At 47.1% G+C, this 19,276-nt stretch overlaps 6 protein-coding genes across 6 annotated transcripts, besides 2 other annotated features; 2 read left to right on the top strand and 4 right to left on the bottom strand.

Moving 5' to 3' along the window:
- Window positions 1-9: part of a mobile genetic element that runs on past the window's edge.
- Window positions 10-1,020: 1,011 nt separating this feature from the next.
- TSTA_113350 (transcriptional regulator (Cti6), putative) lies at window positions 1,021-3,265 on the bottom strand (the record flags this gene model as incomplete). Its single annotated transcript, XM_002481456.1, has 4 exons — window positions 1,021-1,778; window positions 1,836-2,104; window positions 2,169-2,444; window positions 2,676-3,265. 4 exons carry the CDS (start codon window positions 3,263-3,265, stop codon window positions 1,054-1,056), a joined length of 1,860 nt encoding a protein of 619 aa, XP_002481501.1. The 3' UTR covers window positions 1,021-1,053.
- A 2,006-nt stretch (window positions 3,266-5,271) lies between these two features.
- Window positions 5,272-5,303: a microsatellite.
- A 110-nt stretch (window positions 5,304-5,413) lies between these two features.
- TSTA_113340 (uncharacterized protein) lies at window positions 5,414-7,864 on the top strand (the record flags this gene model as incomplete). The annotated part of the gene is made up of 2 exons (XM_002481455.1): window positions 5,414-6,275; window positions 6,348-7,864. 2 exons carry the CDS (start codon window positions 5,414-5,416, stop codon window positions 7,259-7,261), a joined length of 1,776 nt encoding a protein of 591 aa, XP_002481500.1. The 3' UTR covers window positions 7,262-7,864.
- A 1,028-nt stretch (window positions 7,865-8,892) lies between these two features.
- On the top strand, window positions 8,893-9,946 carry TSTA_113330 (uncharacterized protein; the record flags this gene model as incomplete). The annotated part of the gene is made up of 2 exons (XM_002481454.1): window positions 8,893-9,763; window positions 9,792-9,946. The coding sequence occupies 2 exons, from the start codon at window positions 8,893-8,895 to the stop codon at window positions 9,944-9,946; spliced, it is 1,026 nt and encodes a 341-aa protein (XP_002481499.1).
- Window positions 9,947-10,055: 109 nt separating this feature from the next.
- Window positions 10,056-12,010, bottom strand: TSTA_113320 (uncharacterized protein). The gene is made up of 3 exons (XM_002481453.1): window positions 11,775-12,010; window positions 11,534-11,718; window positions 10,056-11,480 (listed from the first exon to the last, which is right to left on the bottom strand). The coding sequence occupies exons 1-3, from the start codon at window positions 11,881-11,883 to the stop codon at window positions 10,227-10,229; spliced, it is 1,548 nt and encodes a 515-aa protein (XP_002481498.1). The 5' UTR covers window positions 11,884-12,010; the 3' UTR covers window positions 10,056-10,226.
- Window positions 12,011-14,916: 2,906 nt separating this feature from the next.
- On the bottom strand, window positions 14,917-16,919 carry TSTA_113310 (uncharacterized protein; the record flags this gene model as incomplete). Its single annotated transcript, XM_002481452.1, has 4 exons — window positions 16,223-16,919; window positions 15,517-15,757; window positions 15,288-15,446; window positions 14,917-15,181 (listed from the first exon to the last, which is right to left on the bottom strand). The coding sequence occupies exons 1-4, from the start codon at window positions 16,863-16,865 to the stop codon at window positions 14,917-14,919; spliced, it is 1,308 nt and encodes a 435-aa protein (XP_002481497.1). The 5' UTR covers window positions 16,866-16,919.
- A 152-nt stretch (window positions 16,920-17,071) lies between these two features.
- On the bottom strand, window positions 17,072-18,626 carry TSTA_113300 (D-arabinitol dehydrogenase ArbD, putative; the record flags this gene model as incomplete). Its single annotated transcript, XM_002481451.1, has 3 exons — window positions 17,072-18,016; window positions 18,068-18,137; window positions 18,233-18,626. 3 exons carry the CDS (start codon window positions 18,624-18,626, stop codon window positions 17,410-17,412), a joined length of 1,071 nt encoding a protein of 356 aa, XP_002481496.1. The 3' UTR covers window positions 17,072-17,409.
- Window positions 18,627-19,276: the final 650 nt, after the last annotated feature.

Below are 19,276 nucleotides of genomic sequence, written 5' to 3'. Positions count from 1 at the left end.
CTTAATCTCCCCATAGTTAGGTCTAGCATGTGAATCGGTTCCCTTTGTTATTAAGATCCCTCATCGCCAATACTTACTAGTAGTAGTGGGAAGAACATAGCAAGTAGCTCCTTAATCTGTTCTATTTTGTCTTTGATAGTAGACCTGTCTGGCCACATTAATAGTGGTATTTTATTGTTGAATAAGCTGCCGCTGGGCTTTAGGTACTTAGTTGCCTACCATGTATTAGTATTATTAGTAAGGAAGTCTTCCCAGTGTGCCTTCTTCTATTTCTAGATTACATTGATATTTCTTTGCTGTGTCTTTGGCCTGTCGTTTAAGCTTAGGATTTGTGTATTCCCTTCTGTGTTGAGATCTAGCCTGATTTCTCTAGTAGGTATATATTCAGATCCATTGTCTACCACTGCTTGGCATATAATGAGGGCTTTGTTCTTAGTGTTAGCTCTAGGACTGCTTTCATGACCACTGTTATAAGGCGGTCTGTCTGCTCTTGCACAGAGCTACCTAGAGGAACCATCTATAGGTTGGTGGCTGCTATAGAGCTAATCTCTGCCCAAGGCGTGTATGCCACACTGTACCATCGCTCCTGCTAACAAGACTTGTGAATATAAAGACAACGCCATTCAAGGACAAATCAATATTCGCAATCGGACCAGCCCGATAGCTTGACATGAGCCCACTAATGAAAAGAACTTAAGCAAGAACAATGCAAAATCAGCTACAAAGAAACTCCAGAACGCACACAAACATTGCCACGAATACCAATCCCATTAAATGTCCAGCACAAACAAAGAGAAAAGAAAGATGAAAGCGCCGCCCACCATAGGAGTAAGTTTGCTGAGTAATAGTACATAAGGTTTTGTATAGAAGTATGAGACCGGCTGTGGGTATCTTGTTGGGAGTATGTCAGTTGATGGTCTTTGAAAAATTGAAGAAAACGCCGGAATCCCAATCCAACCCATATGAGACAGTAGGACGTTCGTATATGCACAGAGAAAAGACATGAGTGTATGAGATCAGACGAGATCATAGTCATTCACTACAGAGAATGTACTATTTCTCGCCGTATTTGCCATACTCTTGTTGCCATTTGAGTAGATGTCGAGTGAGAACATCCATCATTTCGATGCTGGTGAGGTCTTTGAAGTCCTTCTCTTTCTCCTTCGATGTATCATCTGCGGCCGATCCTGCTGAACTGGCTACCGATACACCTTCGCTGTTTGTCGATGTGAGCAATGAACTCAATTGATCCTGAACGCCTTTGACTAATGGTGTCCGGTTGCTATTTGTAGTATTATTGTCTGGTGGAGTTACTGTCTCTCCGCTGGCGGCCATCTCAACTTGCATGCGCGATATAAAATCCAGAATAGCTGCCACTCGTCGTTTCATTTCATTCATCGACGTACGATGTGGATTTAAGTGACGGCCTTTCCCGCCTTTGCCGTCAGCTCCATTGGCCAACCCGTTGGGTCCACCGACGCTAGGTGAATCTCGCCCATTGTCCCGGAAATGGCTACCATGCGGCGAATTTGGAGAATTGACAGCGTCCCCATTGAGGTCTCGGTCCCTTGTATATTGATTACGGCCCAGCCGCCCACCACGTCGAGCTGGAGGGCGGCCCGATTTTCGTGTTGACTGACGAGGGGGAGGCGGCGGGGGTGCAGGCTCTGCAGCGAGCACTGGGGTTTCCGGAGTTGGTTCCAAAGGCTCAGGTTCGCTCGGTGTGGGTGCAAGCGCAGAGGGTTTTGATGGTGATGCCTCAGCCTCATGATCGGATTCTACTCGTTGTCATGCATCAGTTTTCGTCCAAAAAATATCCATACGTTGAAACATACCCTCTTCTCGCTTCTTCTCTGAGCGTGATTTCCTCCGTGGAATAGGTCCTGGTTGTTCTGTTTCTTCCTCTTCTTGTTGCTCCTCTGGCTCCTTGACTTCTTTCTCCTTTTGACCGCGCCCAGAAGCACCCCGCTTAGCTCTATTCACTCCGTTGGTTTTCGGCTTTGCTTCGTCTTCTGAAACAGGTTGTGAGGGAGGAATACTCTGCTTAGACACGGCCGGCGGAGATGGAGAGCCTGTTCGGGGGCGTTTGACGGCTTGCTTGTTACTGTGCACGTCAGCTATTCGTGATCTTCCAGGTACCAACAGATCCAGAAAAGGGAAGCACTTACACCTCATCATCGCTCCGACTTCTTTTCGTTCTCCGTGAGCTGGTCTCGTCATTGCTCATTCTACTATCTTCCTTGCTTTCTTCTATAGCCCGTCTGAGCAGCTCCTCCTCATCGTACGCAGCATCTCGACTGTTCATCGTGGAGCGGCGCTTGGGGTTTTCAGCCTGTCGTGATCTCGAGTCGCGTGAGCGCCGCGCAATGTCGCTGGAAGATTCTCGCGAAGAAGAATCAGGACTGAACACAGGGGCAACTGGCAAGTACTGGGAAGAATGCTGTCTGTGGAAACGTTAGCTATCTTCAAAGACCTTTTTAAAAAACAGTTAACGTGTTTTATGGTATTGTCAAATGTTCCTGATTCAATTGTTTTGATCAAACGACAAGGACAGAGGATGGATAGAGGCCGGGGCAGGAAATCAAAGAAGCATGAAGACAGTCATCGGTCATGTGGTGTGCCACTTAGAAAATTCCAGGGCGTAGCTTCCAATACAAGGAAAACTGACGACTTACCCATTCGACTCAGCAGTGATCTTGTGCAGGTCTTTCCGGCACTCTTCACAAAAGTATTCATCTGGGCTCATAGCTTCGTCCATGATACCAACACAGCCACCATGCTGCCACACCTTGCATGAGTCGCATTGGATAAACATGCTTCCAATATCGTCGCTAAGAGGATCGGCTTCATCTTTTGCCAAAGTATTGTCCTTGCCTCCTGCCTGCTGACGGTGCCGACCAGTGGCGCTGCGCCGGGATGGAGGTAAGCCTGGGTACTCTTGCTGTCCGCATAGACACCTGGTTATTTCTTCATCATCATTTTCCTCTTCATCACCTTCGTCGTCATTCGCTTGGGAAAGGTCGTCATTATCGTCGTCTTGGGCACGATGGCGCTGGCGCGTCTGTGGCAGGTCGGGTTTGCCGTCCGAGTCGTCAAGAGACTGAGAACGGTGCGTCGACGATCTTTGAGGAGATGCATGCTTGTTATTGGAACGAGTGTTGCGCTCTCCCCGGTTGTGTGAATTTCCAGAGCTGCTGGAATTGGTGTGGTGCAGGGCAGGCGAGGGCTGGGTGGTACGAGCTCGGGAAGAGCGACGAGGACTCATGGTCACGGTACGAATTTTTCACGACGCAGTAGGGCCGACAGGAACTTAGACACGAGGGTAGCTTCACAGTAAGACTGCCAGCGTGATCTGTGATCGGCCGAGGATAATTGTGTCCCTACGCGCCGTGACAAGTTGGAGGAAGAACTCGAAGGTGGTTTTTCTGGTGGCTTGACGAAAACCGAGCAAAGCGAAAGGAGAATAGTCAACAAAACAATTGCGGGAAATTAGGCAATGACGTGCCTATTCCAAAAAGATCGCCTGGGAAATATCATAGCAAGCAAAGCAGCTACATACTCTGGGTTGTAACGAGCGAGTGTTGAGTGGGGAGAAGGGAGAGAGAAGTCACTTGAGATGGGGGGAAAGACTGACGGAACGGGATGGCTGGCCGCCTTCATTGTGTCAAGAAACTGCTGACTAACTTGGTGCTTCCCCGCTCACAATGCCGACTGCGTTATTATTCTCTACCCCATGTTGTTTCTCTATTTTCTCTTCATTTCACTCTCCTCTCTCCTGAGTCTTCCTCTAATGATTAGTACTCGTTCATGCTCCTTCGGGCTTCCAGCTTTGGTGGTTTTGCAACAGGGACGTTCCGAACGACGTGGAAAGACTGACCATGAAGATATCAAATTAGGGCCACATTTTCAGCATTATTCAATTGACATCGAAACTGCAGATATCGCCTCATCCGTCCCTTCGTGAGATAAGCGATGTCCAAAACCAAACCGCATTTCTGTCCATTCTACGCTCTGTGACGAGTGATCGATCGTATAATTGTCCGTGTCCTTCCGAAAGGAGTCGGCTACCTATGAAGGACAATTGTCGATTGCGTCGGGTCTAAATAAAAGAGTACGATTTCCTCGCTTCCGATCTGACATTCAGCATTGAATCTAGAGAGAAATCCCGTCCACATCTTTACTGACGATGATACTGATCGCTTTCGTATCCCGCTTGCGATCTTGCCCGCCAATTGAGATTTCTTTTTAATTTTTTTTGGCCTTTGCGCGGAACAATTGGCTCATTTGATATCCTAGGAAGCTGCAGAATGGGGGGCACAACTCAGCAAACTGGAGGTTATCCGGGAACAACAATGCTGTTGAGGGTTCATATATCCTCCTCTGGCTTGACTACTATTATCCATCAAAAGAGTCAAAGATGGGGTTCTCCGTAGTATTATAGCAGTTGGATAACAATACGAGACAACTTAGGAAGAATAGAAAGAATATACATACGTATCCTTTTTGCCCTCAGTCCGGGAATTCCTTAAAGATATCTACCAACATAATAGACTAAGTCACATAGACCCTTCGTTCATGACATGATTTGATTGAATCCAGGGCCATGAATCCAGGACTGCAAACGTGTTTTCAACAGGTCATTGACTGATGTGTAGTTCGAGTGAGCATCTGCCATATATTTCCCACATAGCACTATAGTCCCAACTAGGCTTAGCGCGGCATACCCGAGCACCCGCCAACTTCTGCTTCATTCTTGACGAACCTCCAAAACGTCCCTCATTTCTCGGATATTTTGGTCGTCATCTTGCATTTGCTCGCTCTGAAAAGACTTCATTTCTATCTCCGCTCCGCTTGCGCATTTCTTGGTGTCTGTCTCTGATATTACTGGAATTGCAATACACGACTAGTCACTCCTTAAAAAGTCTGCCGTTTGGGTTGCTTATTAATTTACCTGCTTTGGTGAGTTGTCTTATCAGCACTGCTTCTACCGACACAACTCTGCTCCATCTGTATCAATTCTGTTCTCTTCTATTTTCATCATCTTCCTATGATCTCCCGGGTCTCGGCGCCGTTCACCATATTCACTAACGTCCCGCTCCGTAGTTGGGATAGGGGAATATTCAAATCGTTCGGGAGACCACGTCGAGTTTTGCCGTTAGTTTGCCGCACCGAAAACAAAACGATCATCTTACTTCAGTTACTTCGGAATACAATAGGACGATCTCAGATTAGCTGGTGCGGGTTATACGTCTGGTTCTTGGAGAGAAACTCTGTGTGTGTGTGTGTGTGTGTGTGTGTGTGTGCATGAGTGCCAGACCAAGGCAAGAAAAGGAAACATGGCTGCTACAATGAGTATGTCCCTGTCTATCCGGAATCAAAACTTTACAAGGCATCTAGGTCTTCGTTTTTGAGCATGGAACAGACTGCTCTAGTAAAGCATGAGGGTGGATTGCTGATACGATCAATCTCACTAGGTGGCACATATTCCGCCACTCCAGACACACCGTCTCCCATCTATCCTGATCGTCTCATTCGACCTCTGCCAAAGCGCCCATTACGCTCTCGTCTTTCTCCCGAGGCTGCCGAGTCGATTCTATTTCCGCCCGCTCCTCCTGTGTCACAGCTGTTTTACGGCTCGTACTCCGAACATCATGAAAGACAAGATAGCAAATACTTGATGCGCCAGCATTCCGTCGATCCATACAACCATGATCATAGCCCCGATCGAGACCACCGCCATCCGTACGAGAACGGCGTCTCAGAAGTTGAAAGTGGAGATGAAGGTGGTTCGGTGGTTGTTCGCCGCAGCGGCGGGTTTCGCGGGTCGTCGTTACCTCCTTCCACTCCGTACTCCAATGAGCAGGCGCAAGATTCGTCGCAAACAAAATCATCGCCAGTCGGGCTTGATGGATATGATGCTTTTGAAAACACCAATAACAAAAAGAAACGCAAAATCCCGACCTCTGGAACGTTGAATAATCATCACTCGAGTCTGAGCACAGATCTTGCGAATATGGGATTATCTGGATCAACTCCTGGATCTCCTGGCGGGCTAGGCGATAGCGGGACTGGCACATATTACGGGTCTGGCAGTCCAGCCGCGTCGAATGCAGGGAGCGGGATTTCGGGGCCAGGGCGTGGTCGTTACGCTCGTCATGCACCGCGTGTTTCCAGTGGACGCAATTCACTTCCAATGCATCCTCAAGGCGCCTGGTTTGGTGGACGACCTGGCGGTAGCCGTCGGGATTCAACTCCATCGTCACATATCGGATCAGGTATAAACCACCATACATTAGGAGGAGGTATTGTCGGAACGATTGTTCACTGACTTTGTGCCTAAATCACAGGTGAAACCGGAACCAAACCAGATCAAGGTATAATCTCAACGGCAATAGCAAACGCTGCGGCACTTTCTCCGTCTCCAAGAGGACCCAACAACGTCAGTCTTCTTGATCAACAAGCGAACAGACAGTCTCCCACGAAAACGCAATTCACGTTCACATGCGAATCGGATAGTTCGAAGAGTATAGCTATGCAATCTACCAATCCGTATCCAATGTCTCATCCACGACTTCCGAATTCATCTCTCCATGGACATGCACCGAATTCGCGTGATTTTGCTACACAGGGAACGCAAACCAGTCCGAACATGGGGACAATGGGTGGAAATCAGCAGTTACCGCCTCCTGCGGCGGGGGCACCAGCAGCTAATCCTGGGCAGAGACCCAAACGGTCTCGTGATAGTATATACGCGATGGCTGCTCGTCGTCGGAAAATTCAACAGCACTATGCGAATATCCATAATCCGCCCAGCCCGGAAGAGTTTTGGATGTGCGAATTTTGCGAGTATGAAGCTATCTTCGGAGAACCTCCTCGAGCATTGATCCGGCAATACGAGATCAAAGACCGAAAGGAACGACGTCGGTTAGCGGAGAAGCGACGGTTGTTGGAAAAAGCCAAGATGAAGGGTCGAAAAGGAAAGAAGGCCACGAAGAACGCAGCAAAACAGGCTGGGGCTCAACAACCGGCACACCACAACCATGCTCCTGAGCAGGCTCCGATGGACCCGCCTCATCCGGATGATTATCTGGGAGAATATGAGGACGATGCCCCTCCGATGCCCACATCGGCACCTCCTGTGCCTCAGTCAACGGCTAATCGGGGACCTGTCGGCATACATAATGCAGGTCATTCTCCGGCGGAAGGACCAACACAGACAAAAAGCAGGATTGGTGACGGTGGAATGAATCGTCCAGCCTAGATTATTAGCCAGGCAAATTGAACCGCTACTTTCCTGGAGGAGGGATATCGATCCTCGAAATCATTCTGATCTTCTTCCAGCACAATGAATGCGCTCACTCCGCTCGGTTCGTTGGCTTTTTGTTTCCCCCTTGGCTGTCAGGAGTTTTCTTTTTTTGGTTATTTGCATTTTTCTTTTGGTTCCCCCCCATTTGCATTCTTGAATCCCCTCTCTTACCCCATTGATATTCTATTAAATTTCGAGTTCAAAATTGTCAGCATGGTTGTTCTGCTGATAGGGCATAGTCAGCATCAGTGGCGTCAAAGCAGTCATGTCATGGTCTTGTTGTACAAAGCTCCTATCACCCAAGTCTGATTTTGTTGTTAGATACGAAAATGTTAATAAGGTGTCTTTTGGTCGGGCTGTACCTAGGTTGGATGGTTATGTTTGGTTTTTGGGATTGTATGTGTGTCATACAGGATAAGTTGATGGCGAGAAGAAGAGGAGAGTGAGAGTCAGTGAGTGAGTCAGTTAGTGGTGAGTCTACTTCAGAAGCTTGTTCTCAATGTAGCTGAGAGAAGTTGATTATGAATGTGAAATGATGAGATGAAGGTTCTCCATAGCTTACCCTAAGATACTAGAGTCGAGGCTGAGAAGCATAATTGTGTCAATACAGAGTACTTCATACAAACATTCCGGCCAAGAGCGAAAGTAGTAACCGCAATCTATCCAAATCCAACATCCGCCAGCCAGTCAAGCCCTAACCACCTTGTCGATCCGCAACCCTATGTAAGCGCCAAAACCAGGTCGGGAAGGCCCTTAAGCATAATTGGTCCCATACCCTAGCTTAAAATAATCCCTGCTAAAGTGACGTTGGCGCTTAGGATGAAGCCTTTACAATCATACGTCCTTTTCTTTTAGGGTAACTTAGATTGTTGCAGGTATCATGACTGGCGAAACTGTGGGTTAAGAGGATTAGTTGTTCTTATTCTTGGTGTACTTAGGTAGTGCATTATGGGTTGGGTCTATATAATCAGACGATAGCCTGAAGGGTCGTCGAGGTACAGCGGCTACAATACGCCCTACTCATTATTGAAAAAAGGAAAACAATTTACTCTCTCCCAATACTCTAGCAGGTTTATAAGTGCACTGCCTCTCTATATGTCCTAAGAAGCCGGACAAAGAGGAGGAAAATTGAGCCATGACATTACCCCTTTAGGGAATATTGCATGACTACCACAACTTCACGAGTCTGGATTACTCATGTTTTAGTCCATCGAGCTTGACACAGTCACAGATCGGAGTCAGATCTAGATTCATATAAAGAGCAAAGGTATATTCGTCTATACCTCCGAATCTTTGTTCATTTATCACTTATCGATAATGTCATTATGCTCTTAATCTCTTCTCTTTGGTTGTCTGAAACAATCTTTTTCTCGCTGCTTGATATGTGCTGTCTGCTATAATTACCATTTCAACACAGTCATTCATCTGAGTCAGATATGACTTTGAGCGTATCTATACCTCTAATGGTACATAAAGCTCACTGAACATCATTCATCTTCATTAGCAGCAACTCTCCCAAAGAAACACTGGCGATTTTCACTCTTTCCTTTTCTTCCCTATTAGTCTATTGACAAAAACTGATCAAAATGTCATTATTGATAGCCTTGACCGCGGGCAAAGAAGCTACCAGTGCTGGCGTTAAAGCACTCAAAGATGGTCGCATCAAAGACATAGCTCTCGAACAGGGCTTACAGTCAAGCAACAGCAACTATAACGCCATGAGAGATCCTAATGGTAGACCTACCGAGCCAAGCACCCCTCGATCAATCACCGCATCCATCACAAATGCATTTCTGCGCTTTCTCCAATTCATCTTCGCTCTCACCGTTGCCGGTCTATACGGCAAAGACCTCCAGCACGCCTGCGACAAGGACGTCTACTTGGACGCGAAATGGGTGTATGCCGAAGTAGTCGCTGCTCTAGCCGCATTCACAGCGGCAATGGACCTTATGACCTGGTGCTTCGTCCCACGAGTTGTGCGCCGCGCAGTCGACCCCTATCAAAGCTTGCATTTACCGTTTTTGCTTTGGGAGGTGTTTATCTGCTTGATCTGGTTGGTGTTATTTGGTGTGTTCGCCAAGATGTATTTATCGGAAGATCCGGAGGGGGATGGGGCTATTGAACGTATGAGACATGCCACTTGGATTGATTTGGTGAATTTGTTGCTGTGGGTGGTCACGATGGTTTGGTCGGGAATGAGGTTGGGGAAGGATAGGTTTAAATGTGGTGGTGGGAAAAAGGCTAAGAAGGAGAAGGATATCCTTAAGAAGGAGCAGCAGCGTGAGGGAAATGAGTTTGTTCTGGCTGGTAATTGTCCTGGTGTTGGTACTGCTGCTTCTCGTAACGGTGGTGGTGGTGTTGGTACTACTGCACCTGGTGGTGATGAAAACTGTTGGGATTCGCCGGTAAGCTCAGTAGCCCATGATGCTGGTGATCGGTTGGGCCATAATGGTGAAAGTTACCCTCGTTCTGAATCGTCGATAAGTGCAATGGTGGACGCTGACGAGTATGGCACCCCTCCAACAACGCCTGGGACTGATCATTAACCACGTACTAGACACTCTCCACACATATATGCTTGAAGTGTGCTCCATCATGCTAAGCATTGCGAGCATGTTGCTGAATCTCTTAGGTCTATGAACCATGTGATATCATTTCCCATATTTGTGCACTCATAATACCTTGACAGGTACAAAATGCTTTTCCATAGATACCCAGCCAGTCTTATGTATATTCATTGGCAAATCCTGACTCAATTCATGACTTTATTCATCTACTGCAAGTGTAGTAAGCATGCTATCTTAGGTCTATGCACGAAATGTCAAACGCCCACTTGCCATCTAAAGCTGCCCCTAACACTGCCAGTACTGCACATGGAGAAGTAAACTTCTAAAAGCATATCTGTTAACTCCGTTTCGTCTTACCATCTTTTACCCCCCTTCCCCTTAATCAGATTAGTCAATTGTTCTCCCAGAAGTTCCTGAGCCTCTTTCGGTACTGAAAAAACACCGGTTGTTGTTTGTTGTGACGTCGATATCACAGATTCCGACACTGCTACTGCCGATGGGTAATTAGAAACAGGCTCTTTATCATCAGAGCGTTGTTCCTGTGCCTTGGACGATGATGTATTGATAATGATAGGTCGTCGACTTCGGTCTCTAACATCCGATTTTCGCGTCGGGGAGGTCATCATCGTCGAAGAACTGATGGGACCGTCGTGTTTTGGAAGGAGGACATATTGTGGCCCTGGTGACAGGCTTCGGGTTGCACCACGACTGTCACTCTTTTGCAACGCAGCAGCGGCTTGTGCGGCATTAAGCATTTCCCGAAAGTTCGTTGAGCTGAGTCGCGTCGTAAGAGAAGACGCCGCGCTGTTGTTTTTAGTGGTAAATGCGGATCCCTGCCGCTGTCTTTGAACAAAATTCGTTCGAAAGTCCTGCTCAACAAGTGATTTGTCGGAAACGACACTATTCTGCGCTTTTTCCTGGTTGGCAGCTCGAAAATGTTCTTCTGGGCTGCGGTGGTGATGAACGCTACTGACTGAAAAGCTTGTTGGAGGAGGACTTGTGCTTGCCGTGCCCGGTTCCCGTTCTGTTGGTGCATTCCTGCTGTCTTCGTCAAACTTTTTCAAATACGGCATCGAACGCCACGAGATTTCTGTCTCTTTGGCAGGGCTAGAAGGAGCAGAGGCTTCTTTCGATTGCTCCTTCGCTTGCTCTTCTGCTTTCTCCTCTTCTTGCGCTTGTATCTGCTCTTGCAAAATATCTTCCGTTTCTTCAACGGTTGGAGAAGTAACGGGAGACGTTTGCGATGATTTCCGCCGGATAAGCACGCCTCTCTTTCTCGAGGATGCTGCTCTGTTTGCCACGAAAGTTGGTCTCTTGCGGATTGGCTTTTGGGCTGCAGATGTCGAACTGGCTGCTGTTGACTTGTTTCCCTTTCCAGTCTCGGCACCTTTCGTCGCCTTTTGGGTTGGCTTCTCGCTGGGTTTCTCAGGAATAAGTATCCTTGTCGTCTTATGAGACGACGGCTCGCTTGGAGGTACACTCTTTGTTCCTTCGGTAGATTTCTTGAGGATAGGTGGAAGTGGAGTTTTGCTTTCGTTCTTTGGAGGTGAATCGTTGCGTCCTTGCTGAGATCCGGTAATACCGTTGGAAGATGTGATGGTAGAAGCCTGCATGTTATCTAATTAGTCTTGATTAGATATTGTAACCTTCTGGTACGTACTTTTAAAGGAGGAGGGTAGTCGGTTATGCGAAGAGAAGAATCTTCATGAATGGTCATAAACAAAGTAGCCAACACGCCGCCAGACAGGTTCTGCTGGACATCAACGTTTCCCCATATCCTCCAGAAGAGATTCTCCAATCGAGACACCACGACATCTCGCACAACAGCACTCTGTGTGGCGTAGGCTAGATGGGGTCAGTAGACTGACTACATGTCATAATTGACTAAAAGTAGTTCGTACCTTTCCAAAGTCGCGCAATATCGTCAACGTTGATACAGTCGGACTGTCTCAACTCTGCCGAGAACTTGTCGGTGGTCTTCACCACGTCTGCAGGAAATTCACGAGCCATGGTCACTCAGTGATTACCACGAGTGGGCAATCAAATCAATGTCAGAGTAGCAGGCTACATGATCGACGTATCGCATTCTGAGTTCATTTGTACGTTGTCGCCGTCACATGCAAGTTATGTTCCAAAAAATCTGGCGATAACTCGACAATCAGATATGACAGACCTCTCTGAGTATGTCAATAGACTGAGATAGCTTGTTGAGGTGACGAATAGAAGAGAAAATTGATTGTGCGTTCATCCAAGGACCAAGGAGGGATGTACCGTGGACGGGCCGATGCAGGGTGCACACTTATGTCCTTGCCATAGACTTCGGCAGGCAGCCACTGCACTGTTGGAGAAATTCTGGGGTTGTGGAGATCGAATTATTAGTTTGACGAATAGCACTACGTAATAGTGCTAATAATTCTTGAAACTGCAGGTGAAAGGACGAGAAGTCTTTCAAATTGGTTGTGCGGTAAGCCCCCCAATGGAACGAATAGGACGTGTTACTGCATAAAACAATTCGATCTTCACCAAATGAGCAGACTCTCGTCGATAAAAGTAGTGACCAGTCAATAAGAGAACCAGACTAGCTGATTCCACGCCGAGTTTCAGCTTGTTCAGCTGCCCAACGATGTGAGCTGAATGCAGTCACTAGTATTTGCACGCATGTAGAGTAAGGCTGGTGCATGGATGGATTCAAAGGGATCCCTGGTTTTCAAATAGTAAAAGCAAAAGGCTGGCCGGGATTCCAGCAGGATCCAGGAAGGGATAACTCGGGTTTTGAGCTGTCTGATCAATCAATCATGAAAGAAAGAAATAGTCACATTCCAGTCTGTCCTGACAAAGGGGGCCCCGACAGATTATCGAACGTATCCATTGTTCTTTCCGTATCAAGTGGCGGGGTGATCACGAATCAGTATCCGATTGATTGAGTGTTGAGGTTCGAGTTGTAACTATCACCGAAGTGTAACCCGTGACCCTCAAAAAGAAGTGCCGGCAGGAGCCGCTGCAACCGCGACCAAAATGGAAACTGCCCTATCGGAGGTCTCCACCTGCCTCACGTTCACCGCTTCTCTCTTATTTCCTACAACAACTTCAATTCAGACCAAGGATATTGTCGCGAGCTTCTTTAAGCTACATAGGTTAATGGAGAGAGACAATACAATCAGAACGAAATGACCATCACAACATGAAATCTCGATATCGCCATGCCAACCAGTCCTCCTTTGAGACTCCGACCTCCTGTCTGTTACAACCCCCAATTAACAGCACCTCATTTTTGATCGAACGGTATATTCTACGGTTCTCAGTGTCCTAATCGTGTCGCGCAAGTCTTGATAAAACCATGACGATAGACCTCGGGCCAAGACGTCCGGCTCGACCGATTGCCTGGTACAGCATCTGATTACCTGGGGTCTTCCCTGCAACATCTCCCCCAAGTCACGAAATCCCTTCCATCCGGGGCCTGTCTCTCCACCTCGAATATCCGTTTCTGGGAGTAGCACTTGTAAATCACCTTCTGTCTGTGAGAGAATATATGTCAGAATCATGTCGGCTTCGCCTGCATCGAGTTTTTCTTCACTTACGATTACGCAAGCCCTTTTGAATCCAGATGAGCTGCCAGTCCATCCCCTTCACGCAGCAACTCTATTCCTCATCCAGTTTTTGTAAGGAGATCAGTCCTACCATTCCCATCTCCTGACTCTCTTGACCATTCACTTGATACTGCTGTGTCTTTCCGCAAAGAAAGACTCCATTTCGTGAGAGGCATTCATTGCCAGGTACGGAAAAGCCTCCCGAAGATAGAAGTTGTTATTATCGGCTTCCTTAACCCTCACCCACCACACGAATGCGGTGGGATAGATCGTGGACAATGACCAAGTCAGAAACCAGCCTAACCTCCCCCGCCTTTTCTTTTGGTAATCCAAGACAATATCAGGATTCCGATGGACACCATACTCAAAGTCCACCATGCGGACATTCAGTTTCACACATTGAAGAATTGGAAACATTGCCTGGGAGACAGCAAAGATGAATCCCGTCTGGACCCCTATCTCATTCCCGGTGACGTGGTGGTCCTTACCACGGCCTATCTAGCCGTATCTGTGGTCGTCTGGTATCACAGACCGGATGACTTTTCGGACATCCTTTTGGAATGTAGACCATTTTTCGATCTAATGGTGGCTTAATTGGAGCTTCGACACGCTCGGGGTTTTAGTTGCGAAGCCGGCGACCGTCTGCGAGGTGCATGAATCTCTCTGGGCTGAGCTTCTCACTGGGGCGCTCAAGGTCTGATCGACCTCCTGACTGTCGACGAAACTGAAGTTCGCTCTGGGATCCCACCGAATAATAGAATCAACGGCGTTAATTGAATATAAATCTCATAGTACTGCTCAACTAGACATGGGTTTTGAAGTGAAGTGAGGAATAAAGAAAACAGAAGAGGGGGAAATTGGCTCCTTTTTTTATAATACTCAGTGGGACCGGCTAGGGCTCAATCAGGCGCCGGGGCAATTGTTTGAGGAAATTCAATTGTTGCACAAAGAACACCCAGCCATTTCTTTGCTACCCATTTTTTCTCTGTTTGTTTTGCCCTGAAGAAATTGTTGATCTCTGCTCTTGGTTGGCTTGAATCAAAGTAAATTGTGGGGCACTTAGCAGGGAAAGATGAGTGCACGGGACTCGCGAAGCCCTAAAAACAACTATTTGTCTCTCCTTGTTCTATCAGACCTCAGAGTGCTTCCCACATCGTTATTCGAACGAAACGTACAATTTACTTAAATAACTCATGTCAAAGTCATCGACACGTCTACTTTAATTCGGAGAGGCTCATTAGTTCCATATTGAAACAACCAAGCTAAGATCAGTATAGATCTGGAGATGCATCCTTGTTGTTATAGCCACATTCTTCTCACCTTCTATCTGATTAGTCGGAGCACTGTGTATACGTCTTTTGAAATACATTGGAGCTGGGCTATAAAGGTCCGGAGGCCTTTTGAGATCTAAGTCAATATATCCAGAAGTGGGTTTGTTTTAAGGTTAGGGGGCTGTTCAGCAACTGGTGCATAACAAAGTAACTATGTTTGCAATCCCCCTCCTGCTAAAAGACATAACTTCGGGGTCATTGAGGCTTTCTAGAATCAAGTCCGCCAACTTATTATCTGCCTTCTCAGTAAAGGAAAGATGCCCTTTATGCCGATCTATTCTCACATCGACCTCTTTTGGATACTGATGCATTTCGTCCACATTCTGCGAAGTCCCAATGTCATATTCAGGTAAAGTCTCGAGTTGGAGTGCCAGTAATGAGATGACTGAGCTTTTCCCATAGTACAGCATGCTGCCGCTTACTTGCAAGTATAGTCCCAACAAGTAATGTAAGGGTTCCTACTAGAGTGTATAATGGAAGGATCATTCATTGCTACCGTACATCGATGAAGGCCTCCCTGGGAATGGCAAAGGCTTGTGAGTTTTCCCGCATAGCATCTGTCAAAGAATTTGGGAGAGACTCGAGTGATGAATTGGTACCATTAGTGTAGAAAAGCCTTGTTAGACCCGTATTCTTCTCTTCAAAGGGGGTGGGGCTGAGAAAGAGACTGGTATTAAGACTTTCACTCAGCGTGAGCAGAAAAAGCTTGGAGGTCGATGTAATACGATACATTCTCGGATAAAGTGGCCTTACCATTTGGCGGTCCGAATCGTATGACTACTGAGGAGCCCACAGTGTCGGAAGAACTCCAGGAGTTGAAGGGAACAAGAGGCTGGGTATTAGAGATGTTGACAGAGTAGTTCGCTTGTTTCCCTTGAAAGAGAGAGCTTGATGAATATTGCTTTTTACGGTAATACACAGTGCATTCCGTGAGTGAAAGCTTCAGCATCAATGTTGTCACATTTTCTGGAACATAAATGACGGAAATAGTAGGATAGTATGCCGCAAAAAGAATATTGGGCTTTGAATACCGAGGACTGTACTAACATATTGTGTACTGGTACCCCAATATCTCATATTAAGTAGCAACCTTTTATGTTTGTATCCGTGATCTCCATTTAGAAAGATATCATCGAGAGGAAGCGCTAGATGAAATCTACTTGGGGACTTGTAATGTGCTGTTGGTAGCAACTTCGCTGTGCCACATTCTTTCGAATGGCAAGGGGAGAAATTTCTGTGTGGTAAACACTTTTGACTGGTTCGAGTGACGACATCGGCGCAATAGCTGCAAATTCCTATTGTGACAAATTTGGGAAATAACAACTGCTTGAGCGATAGCGTGGCCGAAGAGGAGTGGTTTGTTGTGCTAGTCCAGTCATGATCGAAGGTGTCGTCTTGGTATCAAGGATAGGGTTAGGGAACGATATTGACTTCGAGGAAACATAACCGTGCATGGCTTGAATCTGCGAATCCATTGGTAACTCGAAAGGTATGCACAGGAAAAGCCAATATTTGCTGTGTAGACGGGCCTATAGCAAGTGCTAATACCGTGATCCAGAGACTCTATTTTAGGATTTTTAGAGCTTCTCCAGAGCAGTTGAAAGGAGCCCCATGGCTCCCGACTCGCCTGATCGATAGCTTGCATGTTGTAGAGTGGAGTTGGCTTATGATACTGATTCCATTTCAGCTGGCTGAGACATGATGACACAGGAACTAGCATGACTCCTCCGGTAACTGTAATAATGATGGGTAGAACCGTATTTGGCGAAATGGCTTGATTCCAGGAAGGGTATCTACTATGCTGAATTCTCAAAAGGAAGCCGCCGAGGAGAGCGAAGCCAGTAACACTCAGAGCGGCAGATACAATCTCCCATATCCAGGAATCATCCGGATTGTACGAGAAGAGATTTCGGTCGACCTTTTGCTTGAATGATTGTAACTCTAGGCTATCGTGCTCGAAGGTATTGAGGGGTTTCCTTCTTTGGGGTGTTGGTATATTGGAAGCGAGATGGTCGAGCGGTGATTGAGGAAAGGGCCCTGATTGTTGTCGAAGACATCTTCCTTGGGTTTGCATTGACCACTGCGAGACCTGACTTTGTGACGACTGCGATCCATTGCTGAGGCACTCATAAAATACACAGTTTCACTGATCACGTCCCTTAACTCTCAATCATAACCCCGGTTTTCCGTTGAAGAGGGTGATAAACCTTGAAACCCCTTGTCTCTTACATTCCTGTCCTGTACGGCATTGTCACATGCAATTCCGATGGAGATCCGATTGGGCAAAAGGACATCTGGTACATAGTCACCTATGTATTCAGACAATTAATTAAATGCGGGTATCGCTAGACTTCTGAGTCTATATATTCCACAACCGATCAAAAAGACATCGTGTCAAGAAAAAAGAAAAAAAAAAATCCACGTCCCAAAGCTTGAAGAAAGCTCAAAAGAAAAAACATGCAATGCAAGAAAAACCGTTCTCTAAAGTAAAAATTTTCTCTCTTCCGAAATTGCAAGTAATACACCGTCTATGATAGGCCGTCGCAGGACCGAAAGGAGAAACAAAAAGCACGCTGAGACAGAAATAAAAAAGATGAAACGCGCTTTTAGAAGAGGACTTAGGTGACAGTGTAACCACCGTCAACACGGAGATCAGCACCAGTCACGTAGCGAGAAGCATCACTCAGCAAGAACGTAACAGCGCCCATCAAATCCTCCGGCGTACCCATCTTACCCTGGGGGATCAACGAGGTCCACTTCCGATTCAACTCTGGATTCTCATCAAGAATCTTCTTGGTCAATGCAGTTAACATGTAACCGGGACTGATACAATTGACCCGGATATTGGCACCAGCCCACTCAACAGCTAGGGACGCGGCCAAGTGTCGCACAGCGGCTTTGGCGGCGTTGTACGGAGCCTGAGGTTGAGGAACATTGACAATGGCACCGGACATACTTCCAATCATGACGATGCTGCCTGGCGCCTTGCGTTCCATCAAGTGTTTTGCAACGCCTGTTGCGAAGAGGTATGTTCCGTCGACGTTGACGCCCCAGAGTTTCTTCATGCGGTCGTAGGGGTAAGAAATGGCGTCGAAGTTTTCGGTGAATCCGGCTGAGGTGACGAGGTTATCGATTTTGCCGTGTTGTCCGATGATGTTGGCGAGGACGGCGTTGACCGAATCGGGGTCGGACACGTCGGCGTAGTGAGCGGTGACCTTAGGGAGTCTGTAGAAGATTAGTTAGGGTCGCACGGATGGATTTGCAATGTGTACTCACTCTTCCAGACCGGGGTTCTCTTTGGAGAATTGGGCGACAAGTTTCTCGGCCTGTTCTTGGGCTTCGTCCTCTGCATGATATTAGTACAATTCATATACGTATTGTGTTACCAGAATTTTGACTTTGTCAAATCCAGTAGAAAATCGTAGGTTAAAAAAAACATACTGTTCAAATCAACAATCGCCAAATCCGAGCCAGAAGCCACTAGCGCCTGACCCATGACCAAACCCAACCCCCGGGCACCACCAGTAACCACACTAACCCTATTTTCCAACGAAAACGAAGCTAGAGTGCGCTTAAAATGCATCCCGCCCCGGCCCTGGACAACAGGGGAGCGCGGCATCTCCTCATCTGCCGGGTGCTCAATTACGAGGCTGTCGTCGGTACGAGCAAAAGCGCCGGGGGGAGCAGCGGCACCCTTTTTCTCATCATCTTGGAAGCGGGCGGGAGTTGTGGAGAGGGAGCGAATGTTGGTGTTGATTGTGAGGGAGGGACGAATTGACGAGCGAGCGACAGCTCGGACAGCCTGGCGAGCAGCCGGCTTGAAGATGGTGGCCATTGTATGTATAAATGGACAACAGATACAAAAAAAAAAGAAGTAAGAAAAGGGAAGACAGATAGACAAGAGGACGAAGAAAAGATTTCCCCTGGAAGGGAAAGAAGAAGGGAATAAATAATCAACCTCCTTACTACCGCTGGATGGCAAAAATTCGGGGCTTACTTAATCCTAAAAGTGGGAAGCGCCCCGATTTAAAAAGAAAAGAAAAAAAGAAAAACCAAATCGTCTGACCTGACTAGCAAAGTCTGTACAGATAATTGTGGGTTTTTTGATTAATTCTGGAACCGTCGTGGGACAGTCAGCTCGACTCAGCGAGTAGATAGTAGATGGCTCGTGGTGCAGTACGCTAATTGTGCTGTACAACTGGCAACGACAGGGATTTGTATGGATTGAAGGGATGGAATGCTGGTTACTCTGTATGGATCTATGAAAATATAAGATACTTCTTCTAGTTCTATCTAGTCCCCAGTGCGTGAGCATTGTATATACAGCCAGGCCTGGCCAGGCCCAGCGTGTAGGAACAGGGGGAATCCCATGTGTCCACAGCAGCTTTAGGGACCCCCGCGTGAGCCGCCAGCCTCAGGCTAGCGTTCTGACTAAGTCGATCTGCTCCACTGCGACAATCCACATGACCTGCTGAAAATTTCCCA

The sequence above is a fragment of the Talaromyces stipitatus genome, genomic scaffold (assembly GCF_000003125.1).
Source record: "Talaromyces stipitatus ATCC 10500 scf_1105507295555 genomic scaffold, whole genome shotgun sequence".
Taxonomy (NCBI): Eukaryota; Fungi; Ascomycota; class Eurotiomycetes; order Eurotiales; family Trichocomaceae; genus Talaromyces; species Talaromyces stipitatus.
The sequence above is the reverse complement of the archived record's forward strand: the minus strand, read 5'-3'. Positions and strand labels throughout refer to the sequence as shown.